At 48.6% G+C, this 13,429-nt stretch overlaps 1 protein-coding gene across 2 annotated transcripts in view; it reads left to right on the plus strand.

The window, feature by feature from the left end:
- The window catches only part of LOC142312184 (uncharacterized), a 203,625-nt gene that overhangs the window by 20,663 nt on the left and 169,533 nt on the right, over positions 1-13,429 (plus strand). For both annotated transcript variants that reach the window (XM_075351086.1, XM_075351085.1), the window contains exons 2-5: positions 3,144-3,308; positions 3,438-3,617; positions 3,700-3,823; positions 3,903-4,000. In XM_075351086.1, coding sequence (XP_075207201.1) covers positions 3,231-3,308; positions 3,438-3,617; positions 3,700-3,823; positions 3,903-4,000 — 480 coding nt within the window. In that variant the 5' untranslated portion in view covers positions 3,144-3,230. The remainder of the gene's footprint in view (positions 1-3,143; positions 3,309-3,437; positions 3,618-3,699; positions 3,824-3,902; positions 4,001-13,429) is intronic.

A 13,429-nucleotide genomic window follows, 5' to 3' on the forward strand; every position in this document is an offset into this window, starting at 1 on the left:
GTTTTACCACAGAACTGTTACTTGAACCAGGTAGCTTTTTTTTTCACAAGGGTATCAGGAAAAAATGCACCATAAAACGTATTGTGCAATTTTTCCCGAGTACGCAGATACCTCATATGTGGTGGAAATCAATTGTTGGGCGCATGGCGTGGCTCAGAAGAGAAGGGCACCATTTAGTAGCAAAATTGGTTGGAATCATTAGCGGACGCCATGTCACGTTTTTAGACCCCCCCTATGGTGCCTAAACAGTGGAGCTCCCCCACAAATTACCCCATTTTGGAACTAGACCCCTCAAGGAATTTATCTAGATGTTTAGTGAGCCCCTTGTACCCCCAGGGGCTCCACTGAAAGTTGATAACGTTGAACCGTGAAAATTATTTATTTTTTTTTTTTATATTTTTGCAGCAACAAGGTAGCTTTTTTTTTTCTTTTTACAATGGTATCAGGAAAAAATGCACCATAAAATGTATTGTGCAATTTTTCCCGAGTACGCAGATACCTCATATGTGGTGGAAATCAATTGTTTGGGTGCATGGCGGGGCTCAGAAGACAAGGAATGCCATTTGACTTTTCAAACGCACAGACGCAGTGCACGGTGGCACGGTCGGATGAGATACAAAAAGCGCTGGGGATACGGAAAAAAAAAAAGTCACGCCAAAAATTGAGCAGGGATGCTGATCCGCGCTCAGCGGGACGCACGGACAGATGCGATAATTTTTTTTCCGTATCCCCGACGCTTTTTGTATCGCATCAGTCCGTGCGTCCCGCCGAGCGCTGATCAGGGATGCACATAACGGATCGGCATCCCTGCTCAATTTTTGGCGTGACTTTTTTTTCCGTATTTCCGATGCTTTTTGTCCTGCCGAAAACTGACCACGGATGCAGATACGTTATCTGCATCCCTGATCAGCGCTCGGCGGGACGCACGGACGCATGAGGTGTAAAAATGGACAGGGGATAGAGGAAAAAAAAGAAAAAAAAAAGTTATACTCACAGTACCCAGAGGATTAGCAGGAGGAACAGCTTTACAGGAGCAGCAGGCAGGAAGTTGGACAGCTCAGCAGAAGACCCAGGAAGAAGGACCCAGCGATGGAGGCAGATGTGATCGGGCCAGTGAAGACCTCGGAGGACCCCTCCGGTGAAGACAGGTAAGGGGACGTCGGGGGGACAGCAGAGGGGGAGGGGGAGAGCAGAGGAGGAGGGAGATACCGGAGGAGCTGCAGAATAGAGATCACGGGGGAGGCCGGCAGATTGGGATGTCGGGGGGCAGATTGGGATGGCGGGGGGCAGATCGGAATGTCGGGGGGCAGATCGGGATGTCGGGGGGGCAGATCGGGATGTCGGGGGGGCAGATCGGGATGTCGGGGGGCAGATCGGGATGTAGGGGGGCAGATCGGGATGTCGGGGGGGCAGATCGGGATGTCGGGGGCAGATCGGGATGTCAGGGGGAAGATCGCAGGGGGGCACGGGCAGGGGCCATTACGGGAGCACGCAGGAGCAATCACAGGAGCGCGCAGGGGCTGCAAGGTGAGCACAATACTCACCGCTCCTGCTCCTGCTCCACGTGACAGCAGCGGCAGCAGCAGCGGTGGCGTGGTACCACTAGTACCAGCCAGTGCTGCACACTGCAGACATGTTGGGGGAGGGTCCCCAGACCAGCACAGGCCTGGGGAGGGCGGCCACCAGCAAATCAAACCTCCCCACTGCACACTGATTGGAGCGATTGCGCATCATAGCACGATCGCTCCAATCAGTGCTGCAGGGGCTGGGGGCGGCATGTTTGAGATCCACCTATGATCTGCTGTACCTGCTACGGTATCTCATAGCCGGATCTCACAGTATCGCACTATTTCCAGCATTTTTTTTACCGAAATCAGTGCAAAAGATGTGGTTGGCGGTTCAGATTTGAACAGCCAATCACATCGATCGTCGATGGGGGTGGCGATGCCACCAACCCCTGGGGTGAAGCAAAGGTCCCCTGCTGTAAGAAACAGCAGGGGACGTCATTTGAAAGCCGTTCCTATGGCCACGGCAATCAAATGAACTTTAGGCAGTAAAATTACGTCTCTGGTCGTTAAGTCACGTTAAAATAGGACGTAATTTTACTGCCCGCGGTCGTGAAGGGGTTAATGGGGTTTTCAGTCCCAGGGCTGCTGGCAAATCCTCTCCAAAGATCCCCATTAGTTATGCCGGGGTAATGGATTCTGTCAGACCTATAATCCTCAGATTATTTCCCTTGGACCTATTTTCTAAGTTCTCTACTTTATCCAGTAGTTGTTGGCTTACTTTTGTAACTTTTGCAAGTTCTGATTTCAGTTCGTCCACCTCATTTTCTGCAGCATTGATTCTAGTTTCTGCAGTGTCCAGCCTTGCAGCCTGTTGTGAGATGGAAGCTTGCAGCTTCTGGAGGGCTTCAGCAACTGTCTGCTCTAGCGAATTCTTTAATTCTGGGGCCAATTTATTTGCAACCTCTTCTGCCAGTGATTTACATTGCATTTGGCTCTCAGTCACATTACACTGGTTATCCTCCACCCTTTGTTTGCTGGGAGACTGTAAGCTGCAGGAGCATCTCTGCCTGTGTGCTGTGCTGCCTCTGCCATCTTATGCCTGAGGTTTCTTTGGGCTCTAGGGGATTGTGTAACCTTGGTCCCGAGCTTCTGCACAAATCTCTCCTTAAAAGCTGGAGAGGTCACCGGAGGGTCTCACCCGCAGATGAGGAGTATGTTTATTTGTTTTTAGCGCAGGAGGCACGGGGAGCAGGGGCAGAATGTGGAGCTCTGCTTACCCTCTGTCGACCATGCACACGCCGGAACCGGAAGTCCGCTCTCTGTCTTTATCAAGAATGGAGGATGTTCTCTTTCTTTTTTCCTAAAACTGATAAAAAAAAAATTCACTGAAAACCATTTTTATTATTTTTCGTGTTTTTTTTTTTGATGAGTGAATTGTCTGAGGGGGGTACTTAGCTCAGTTTAGCCTATTGCGGTAGTTGAGTAGATGAGTGAGAGGCGGAGACCCCTTTACTATCACATCTGAGTGACGAGTGCAGCGAGTAGCCGGAGTTTATGACATTCCAGTTTTTAGAACCTGAGAATATAACATCTACACCTTTTATCTCCTTATATGTTTCCTTTTATTATCTCCAGCAATTGTCTTATTACAATATAGTATCGGATATTGGATCCTCTCAGCGAAGATCTTCTATAGATAAGGCAATTTTGACCTTTTCAAGGATGGATGTGGACAAGGACAAGATGGCAGAGAAGATATTACACCTCACCCTAGAGATCCTCTTCCGGCTTACTGGAGAGGTGAGAGATTCTGATGACGTCACATTACATCATTCTTATCTATGGGAATAACAGATGGACAGAACTGGAGAGGTGAGGGCTCTGGAAATGTCTGTAGTGAGATTTATTACTGTGTCTCTCCATAACCAGGATTACACAGTAGTGAAGAAGACCTCTAATGAGCGCTGTCAGGACCCTGTGTCTGAGGGATGGGGAAGACCCCTGAGCCCAATCACGGGGCCTCCAACTCACCCCCTGATACAAGAGGACATCAATGACCAGAAGATCCTAGAACTCACCTACAAGATGATTGAGCTGCTGACTGGAGAGGTGACACTGCTGGGAATGCTGGGACATTATACAGTAACGCTATGAAGGGATCGGGGGATGATGGTATCATTGTATGTGTCAGGTTCCTATAAGGTGTCAGGATGTCACCATCTATTTCTCCATGGAGGAGTGGGAGTATTTAGAAGGACACAAAGATCTGTACAAGGACGTCATGATGGAGGTTCCCCAGCCCCTCACATCACCAGGTAATAGACAGGACTAAATATACACGGCCTATAATTATTTGTATGTAAAGAATTCAGTCCCTGTATGTGTTTCCTCCAGGTCTATCCAGTAAGAGGACAAAACCAGAGAGATGTCCCCATCCTCTTCTCCCACAGGACTGTAAACAAGAAGATCCCAATGTTCCTCAGGATCATCAGGTAGATGGAGAGAAGGTGTCATGAATTCTCCCTATGATGTGTAGACGGCTGTGAAGGTCTTGTGCTCAGTCTTGTTTTATCCTCCAGTATTATTTATTTTATACTTGTGTGATAAGAACGGTGGAAATGGCAGGTTTATAGCTTATCCGGTCTGATGGGCGTCTTCCTTTTAGCGTCTGTTCCACCTCCCTGTTCATAAAAGTCCTATGCTGTGCCCACACTAGGGAAGAGCAAAATGCATCTGTGCAGCTGGTGAGTCTACTGGGCAGGCGCGAGACTTCATTCAGCTATTTTGGTGATGTAGGTTACATCATCTACATCAATCAGAGAAGAGAAACGGATGCCATGAGGAGGACGCCCATTAAACCTGACCAGCCTCATTTAAATACAGCGCAGGACCAAATTGTTGTGGCATTTGTTGAGATTCTAAAAAAAAACTGGTGACCGGTTCTTTATAAAGGCGTCTTAAAGTATCCTTTTAGTACATTCGTTTTTGTGACCTGGGAAGGCAACTACTCTTGATGTAGACTATCCCACAGATCTATTGTTCTTTTGTTAAAGGGAAGGTGTCGTCCAAAAAAAAAAATTTTCAATAACTGAAAAAATGTAAAGTATTAATGTTTTAATATTTTGTTTAGATATTAATTGTTTTTAATTGAGCAAAATATAAAAAAAAATAAAAAGATTGATATTTTCAACTGTTAAACACTAGGGGGAGCAGCTTCTGAAATCCTACAGAAATCTTACTGTAGAAATAGCCTGGATTACAGCTGCAGTAAAAGTGGGCAGAATCTGCTCTCCTGTGTGTGATGTCACAGCTCCCCCTCCCAATCTGGGTGTTTCCAAGGGATAACAGAGAATGTAATTTAGGATCACAGTGCGGACCCATTTTGCTGGCGACCAGAAATATCTGAAGTGTCACCAAGGACAGCAGGAGTATCACACAAGACAGGATTAGATACCCAGCTCAGCAGGCAGTATCACACAGAAGAGGATTAGCTACACAGCTCAACAGACAGTATCACACAGGTATAGGATTAGCTACACAGCTCAGCAGGCAATATCACACACAGGATATGATTAGATACAGCTCAGCAGGCAGTATCACACAGGAGAGGATTAGATACACGGCACGGGGGGTGTCATTGGAGACGGTAGCAGCAGTGGCGGGGGAAGGGGCGCCAGTAATCACGCACTGCTCTGCATGCACGCTCGGGTCCGGGGCTTCTGCTGCTGCTGTTCGGTGGCTCGAGCGGTGGACCGGACCCTGGGACTCGAGCAGCGCTCCTCACCCATGAGTGAAACGGGGATGGTATGGTTAGGGAGATTGTTCGTGACGCCACCCACGGGTCGTGGTGATAATGGCACCACCGCTGCTGGTAACGGGGATCCCGGGAGAGATGGTAGGGTGCAGTTGAGATGTTGTCCCCTCCGTGGGCAGGGGTTGGTGATCCCGGGGCCCGATGGTGTAACGGGGGAGGCAGGGTTGGTGAGGTGCAGGGTTGCAGGGACAGCGCGGTGCCGGACGGCACTGGTGTACTCACTCAGACAATCACTGACAGAGTCGTAGGTAAACCAAAACGGCCGGATGGACGGGTCCCGCAGCCGGCTGCAGTGTTGTTGTTGTGCTCTCCCCGGACGGCTGATGGTGGCTGTCTTTCCCTGCACCTTTGAGAATGTTCTTGACTTCTGTGGTTGCCCACCGGTAGTCCGCTCCCCGGCGTATAAGTGCCGTAGGAGCCCGTATTGCCCGCAGGTGCTGGCCCTTGGATCTCTAACCTGTGGCGGTGGCTGTATATCCTCTCTGGGTGGACGGTTGCCTTCAATCGGGACTTTAGTAGTTGAGAAACCCCTGTCACATTCGGATTTGACTATTGACGGCGGCTCCAAGCCTGGTCGGGGTCCGATGGCCCTGCCTGTGTGCTTAGCTTCACTCCGTTCCCCGGTCCGGTACCGGCGGGCCTACGCCTGACCCCAATCCTTATGGCTCTGCGTGTGGAGTTCCACCAACTCCTGCAGACGGCCACCACCGTCTGCCAACCTTGCTGTCAGTGCCTGGGCTCCAACCCAGACACTTCAAGTGCTCACTCCTCTCACTTTCACCTCCAAGACTGAACTGTCACTTTTCCCGCCTCCAGGCCTGTGATCTCCTCAGTGGGTGGGGCCAACTTCCTGGCTCCGCCCCACCTGGTGTGGACATCAGGCCCCAGAGGGAGGCAACAAGGGTTTTTTGTTTGGCTGATGTAACTGCCTAGGGTGGGGGTGTCTGTGTTGGTATGTATGTGACTACCTGGCTAGTCCAGGGCGTCACACTTGCAGCAACTGCAGCAAGGAGAGTGGGGGGGTGTCATTGGAGCATTGGAGACGGTAGCAGCGGTGGCGGTGGGAAGAGGGGCGCCGGTACTCACATGCTCTGCATGCACACGCACACAAACACACAGCTCTGCTGCATACACGCCAGCAGCGGCGGGGGGGGGGCGAGGCTGGGTAGAGCGGCGGGAAGGGGTGTCATTGGAGACAGTAACCGCGGGGGGAGGGAAGCCGGTCCGGCGTCCCGTACTCACACATCTTGGTGGTTGACAGGGTTAAAGTGGAGCAAATAGCATACGCTGTGAGCTCCACAATGATAGCGCTGATCTCCTCCCTCTGCTGTGATCTGTACAGCCCAGGGGGCGCGTCCAGGTCACAGCAGACGCCTTCTCTAATGTTACTAAATGGGGTCAGAGCCCGACTATCAGAGTCTATGCCCAGGGGGCTTCCATAAAGGAGGTAAGTGACTCGTTACAAACACCAAATCCAAGATAGCAGCCCCCAGTGCCTTCAGTAAAATTAGAATTAAATAAAAACTAAATAAGCAGTAATTTTAATTTTGTATTAAAAATACTTGATATCATAATCACTATTTTTAATACAAAAATAAAAAAACGCGCCACCCTACCTTTAACGAAGGCTTGTCTGCTCAGTAGATTGAACCTACCTTTGTCATATTGAGGAGGTTTTACATGAAACGGCTTTTTACCATACTTTTTTTTTGTATGGGCCATGTATGTACTTGTAACGTGGAGCAGGGTGGTAGTCGTGGGCGAGGAAATAGTCTGTCGCACCCCGGCACGCTACATGAAAATGGAGGTCCTGGCTAGGTGTGTGGTGTTTCACTCCAGAGGGTATATGCATTGGCAGGCCGCATGTTGCCGGTGGTTTTGGCTGGCCAGGACCTGATGGTACACAGTTCATTGAGGGAGACCACAAGTTCATAAAAAACATTGTTTTACTGAACGTTAACTTGGTAACAACAACATACATAAGATGGCAGACACAAATCTTCTTGCACATTTCAATACCACAGAGGATCATTAGGCACACAATCATTTTAGTCGTTCCAACCTCCATAAGGCCTTTTTTTCCCTTCACTATCCAGCCTGGCACCACATCACAGTCCTTGGAAGTCATTCTCCTCCTCAAGCAGTCCCACGTCTATTCCCTCCTAGAGGTATCGCCAATATGGCTGGACCAAACTATAAGCTACTGAAGACGTCTCGGGGACACTCGCTTAAGGCTAGGTTCATATTTCCGTTGTTTTGCATCAGTCACATGCGTTGCTTGACGCTTGTGACTGATGGGTTGTACAACAGATGACAAGAATAGAATTCATTGTCGGACTCCGTTGTAAAAGAGAGAAGGATCAGCTGATCGTTCACAATAGCCGGCCGGCTTTTGAGAGCGAACAGATGATCTCCCGGCGGCCGGCTAATGAGACCGATCAGCTGATCGCTCACATCAGTCGGCCGCCGAGAATGTGTGCGGACGGCGGAGTGCGAGGTGGGCGGAGCCGAGCGGGGCCATGTGTGCGGGCGGTGGAGTATTTACACACAGTTTGTCCAAGTCACCCTATAACTTTTTTGAATCATATATATATTTTTTTTTCTTAAACTTTTTTTGTATAAACCAGTACAAAATGCAAAAACACATCCCTCCCCTAACTCCCTCTCCCCTTTGAAACCAATGCAATGAATACAATGACATTGCCAAAAATTATTGGTTTGCCAAGACTTGGATACAAAGCATATTAGAAACAAAGGTTGCCCACATCAAACCTATATAGTACATACAATGAATCAGACAAATCAGAGTATCCACACATTTTAAAATGAGCCCCTAAACAGGTATACAGGCCCTTCTCTGTACACCATATCCCTTCTACTCAGGTTAGACCTGGTAATAGAGCTGGTCCATGTCAAGGTCAGTGGTGCTAAATTCGGGGCGTCTAACCGTGGAGCCCAGATATCCCCAAATATCTTGTAGACCTTTCTTCTCTGGTACACATATTTCTCCAATCTAAGGATATTATTCAGATGATAAACCATTTCTATAATAACCGGTGTTTTTCCAGTATGCCGCTATGATTTTCCGCGCCTGGTATAGAATATGTGTGTGGCGCCCTGGACAAGCCAGGGGCCACAGAGCACAACACCCACACACCCCACACTCCCGGTCAGGCACACCGAAGTCAGACACAAACCCTTGTTGCCTTCCTCCAGGGGCTGATGTTCACACCAGGGGTTGGGCCAGGCGGTTGGCCCCGCCCACTGAGGAGTTCACAGTCCTGGAGGCGGGAAAAGCAGGCAGATAGAGTTTTGAGGTGAATGAGAGAGGAAGGAAAGTGGTAGTGGAGCAACTATCTGACAGCGTCCGCGTGTGTGGCCCGGGCGGTGCAGCAAGGTTGGCAGACGGTGGTGACCGTCTGCAGGAGTGGCCTATCAGAGTCTACCGTAAGGACTGTGGACGGGCGGTGGCCCGGTGGTACCGGACCGGTACACAAAGAGAAGTCAGCATCATCTGGCAGGGGTTTTACGGACCCTGGCAAGGCTAGGAGTCGCCGTGAATTTGCCAAATCCGTCAGCGAAGGGAACCTCCTGGGTTTCCCAGCAGCCAAGTCCCGACAGAAGGCAACAGTCCAACCATGAGAGGGAAACACAGCCACCGCCAAGGCTACCGTTCCCAGGGCCAGAGCCTGCAGGCAAAAGGGGCTCCTCCGGCCCACATCCAAGCTGGGGAGCGGGTTACCGGTGGGAACCCATTGGAACCATTTACCGTACATAGGTGCAGGGAAAGGCAGTCACCATCAACCTGCCGGGAGAAACAACACCGCAGCCGTCTGTGGGACCCGTCCATCCAGCCGTGTGTTTTACCGAGAACTGTGTCCTCATCATTGGCTGAGTGAGTACCACCGTGCCGTGCGGCACAGCGCTGCCCCCGCGACCCTGCACCTCACCAGCCCCGTAACCCGCCTGCCATCCATCCCTACCCCCTCACCGGGCCCCGGGACAACCAACCCCCTACCCACGGAGGGGAGAACTAACAACAAAGCTGCTCCCTGTCACCGCTCCCGGGATCCCCGTCCAGAGCAGCGGTGGTGTCACCAATATCACCTTATCAAATCAATTATAACAACCCAGTATCTCCTTAAATGCTTGGTAATTCCGCGAGATGTATCAGATTTGCATCCGGGGAAGTACACTTCCAGCAAAACAAATCTAGTTTCACCCCTAGTTTAAATAAAAATAACGGGGTCCTATATACCCTATGTACCAGGAACACTTGCGAGAGTCTATGTGCTTCACTAACAGAGATCAGGTGAATGTTTTTTATTATTGCATCACATATTTCCATGCATATAGGACCTACATCTTTCTGCCACTTCTCCCTAAGTGGGCAAGCTTCTGTTCTGTATTTGGCTTCCTGTATGTACATATAGTATAGAGAGACTGCACCCTGTGTTGCTCTACCGGTAATAGTTTTGTATTATTAGCCTGTTCTTCACATGCATGCCTAAATTTGTAGATATTGGAAGAACCTGTTGTTTGGTATATCAAGTTCTTCTCTAAACTTATCAAATGTTTTAAAGCCATCTTCATCATATAGTTGGGTTAGCTACCGGGCCCTGGCAGATGCCCTATCCCTCTCTGTGGGTGGTTGTCTGCTTTCAGGACTTTGGTTGGGACAGGACCTATAATCCTGCCCTCAATTAGTTAATTAGCTAGGCCGTTGGTTCTGGTCCTGGCTTCAGGGTTCAAGTACCCCCTCTGTGCACGGTTTCCGGGTCGGTTTCTCCGGTGTCGGTACCGGCGGGCTCCAATCCTGTCCCGGTCCACCCCGGATCTTCGGCTGCCGTCTTCCCATCGCCTGCTGACGGAGACCACCATTTGCCACCTAGCCAAGGCACCAGGTCTCCAACCCCGGCACCTGTCAAATTGAGCCTTTCCGCCTGCTGGAGCTACACCTAGCCCCAGCCTCACTCCTCTCAACTTGAACTTCAGACTTCAACTGTTCAGCTTTAACGCTAGACTTGAACTCTAAGCTTAACTGACTGTTTTTCCGCCCCGGGCTGTCTAGACCCCTAGGTGGGCGTTTCTCATCCACCTGGTCCGGCCCACTGGTGTGCCTGTCTTTCCCTGAGCGGGGTGGCTAGGGTTTCAGGTCGGCTGTGTGTAACCCCGTGAGGGAAGGTGTTGTGCGGGGGCCTACTCTCTGTGACTCCTGGTTTTGTCAGGGTGTCACATCTGCAGTGAAGTGTTCAGTTGGCTAGGCCTGCCGAGGGGTATGAGCCTCCCTGGTCTGCAGGCAGCCTGCTGCGTCTGCTCTCTACAGCATCCAGGCATAAACCAAGTGGAGGGGATGTTACACTGTGCCTGACAGGCTGCTTTCACACTTCCGACGTTTTGCATCAGTTGCAATCCGTTGTGTGATTGATGCAACGGATGCGTTGCAGATAGTGGCACAACTGATATGACTGTTGCTGCAAAAAAAAATCTGTTGTTTTAGGGGTTTTTTTCTGTTTAACCGGCAGCAATCTATTGTGAACGATCAACTGATCACCCGACGACCGGCCACCGGGCGATCAGCTGATCGTTCACAATATCCGTCCGCCGTCCGATTAGCTGATCGTTCACAATAGCCGTCCGATTAGCTGATCGTTCGGCCGCCGAGAGAGAGTCATTGATTTCAATGATTAAACACAAGAGCAGAGCATGCGCAGTGAAAATAAAAGGATTCTGCCGCTCAAAAAAGTTACGTGCTGCGTTCCTGCTGCTCGACAGTCAGTCTTTCCACGACTGATCCGTCACGCGGCGGATGCAACGCAAGGCCATCAGTCGCAATCCGTCGTCCATACAGGTCTGCAAAATATTTTGCAGGATACCGAATTTCCTCAAGGTAACAACGCAAGTGTGAAAGCAGCCTAAACCTAATAAACCACTATGGAAGAGCAAAGGTAAAGTTACAGCTGCAGTAATTTCTTAAGGCCACAAACTAAAACATTATCTCCCCTGGATCCTCATTCCTGGGGTGAATGTGAAAACCTGTGCAGGTTGCTCTGCTGCAGCCCCCCTGCAGAGCTCAGTAAATTTAGATAAGGTATCCTTTTGTTGTTTTTTTTTGTTTTCCTCAACAGTGAGTAAAGCATTGCAGGGGTTAAACCTGCTAATTCCTATTGCAAGCTCAGCATTGAAACTGCATCCTACCATCTAGTGGCCATTTTTTATACTGCATCTCCAGGATTGAATGTCAATGCTCAACTTTTATATATATGGCCAAATGTTTTGAGAATGACACCAAAATTATTTTTTGACATGATCTGTTGCCCTCTGGTTTTTAATTGTGTTTGTCTTATGTTTACATCACATACAGAAATATAATTGCAATCATATGATGAGTACCAAAAGGTTATATTGACAGTTAGAATGATTTAATGCAGCAAGTCAATATTTGCAGTGTTGACCCTTCTTCTTCAGGACCTCTGCAATTCTCCCTGGCATGCTCTCAATCAACTTCTGGACCAAATCCTGACTGATAGCTGTCCATTCTTGCATAAGCAATGTTTGCATTTTGCCAGAATTTGTTGGTTTTTGTTTGTCCACCCGTCTCTTGATGATTGCCCACAAGTTCTCAATAGGATTAAGATCTGGGGAGTTTCCAGGCCATGGACCCAAAATCTCTATGTTTTGTTCCATGAGCCATTTAATGATCACCTTTGCTTTATGGCAAGGTGCTCCATCATGCTGGAAAAGGCATTGTTGGGTGCCAAATTGCTCTTGGACAGTTGAGAAGTTGCTCTTGGAGGACATTCTGGTAGCATTCTTTATTCATGGCTGTGTTTTTAGGCAAGACTCTGAGTGAGCCGATTCCCTTGGCTGAGAAGCAACCCCACACATGAATCGTTTCAGGATGCTTAACAGTTGGCATGAGACAAGACTGGTGGTAGCGCTCACCTCTTCTTCTCCTAATAAGCTGTTTTCCAGACGTCCCAAACAATCGAAAAGGGGATTCATCTGAGAAAATGACTTTACCCCAGTCCTCAGCAGTCCACTCCCTGTACCTCTTGCAGAATATCAGTCGGTCCCTGATGTTTTTTCTGGAGAGAAGTGGCTTCTTTGCTGCCCTCCTTGAAACCAGGCCTTGCTCAAAGAGTCTCCGCCTCACAGTGCGTGCAGAAGCACTCACACCAGCCTTCTGCCATTGCTGAGCTAGCTCGGCACTGCTGGTAGTCCGATCCCGCAGCTGAAACAGTTTTAAGATACGGTCCTGGCGTTTGCTGGTCCTTCTTGGGCGCCCTGGAGCCTTTTTGGCAACAATGGAAGCTCTCTCCTTGAAGTTCTTGATGATGCGATAGATTGTTGACTGAGGTGCAATCTTTGTAGCTGCGATACTCTTCCCTGTTAGGCCTTTTTTGTGCAGAGCAATGATGGCTGCACGTGTTTCTTTAGAGATAACCATGGTTAACTGAAGAGAAACAATGATACCAAGCACCAGCCTCCTTTTAAAATGTCCAGTGGTGTCATTCTTACTTAATCATGACTGATTGATCGCCAGCCCTGTCCTCATCAACACCCACACCTGTGTTAATGGAACAATCACTAAAACAATGTTAGCTGCTCCTTTTAAGGCAGGAATGCAATGCTGTTGAAATGTGTTTTGGGGGTTAAATTTCATTTTCTTAGCCAATATTGACTTTGCAAGTAATTGCTGTTAAGCTGATCACTCTTTATGACATTCTGGAGTATATGCACATTGCCATTAGAAAAACTTAAGCAGTAGACTTTGTAAAAATTAATATTTGTAGCATTCTCAAAACTTTTGGCCATGACTGTGTGTATATGTATGTATAATATATATATATATATATATATATATATATATATATACAGTATATATATATATATATATATATATATATGTATATGTATATATATATACAGTTAGGTCCAGAAATATTTGGACAGTGACACAAGTTTTGTTATTTTAGCTGTTTACAAAAACATGTTCAGAAATACAATTATATATATAATATGGGCTGAAAGTGCACACTCCCAGCTGCAATATGAGAGTTTTCACATCCAAATCGGAGAAAGGGTTTAGGAATCATAGCTCTGT

This window comes from Anomaloglossus baeobatrachus, chromosome 5, assembly GCF_048569485.1.
Source record: "Anomaloglossus baeobatrachus isolate aAnoBae1 chromosome 5, aAnoBae1.hap1, whole genome shotgun sequence".
Classification (NCBI taxonomy): domain Eukaryota; kingdom Metazoa; phylum Chordata; class Amphibia; order Anura; family Aromobatidae; genus Anomaloglossus; species Anomaloglossus baeobatrachus.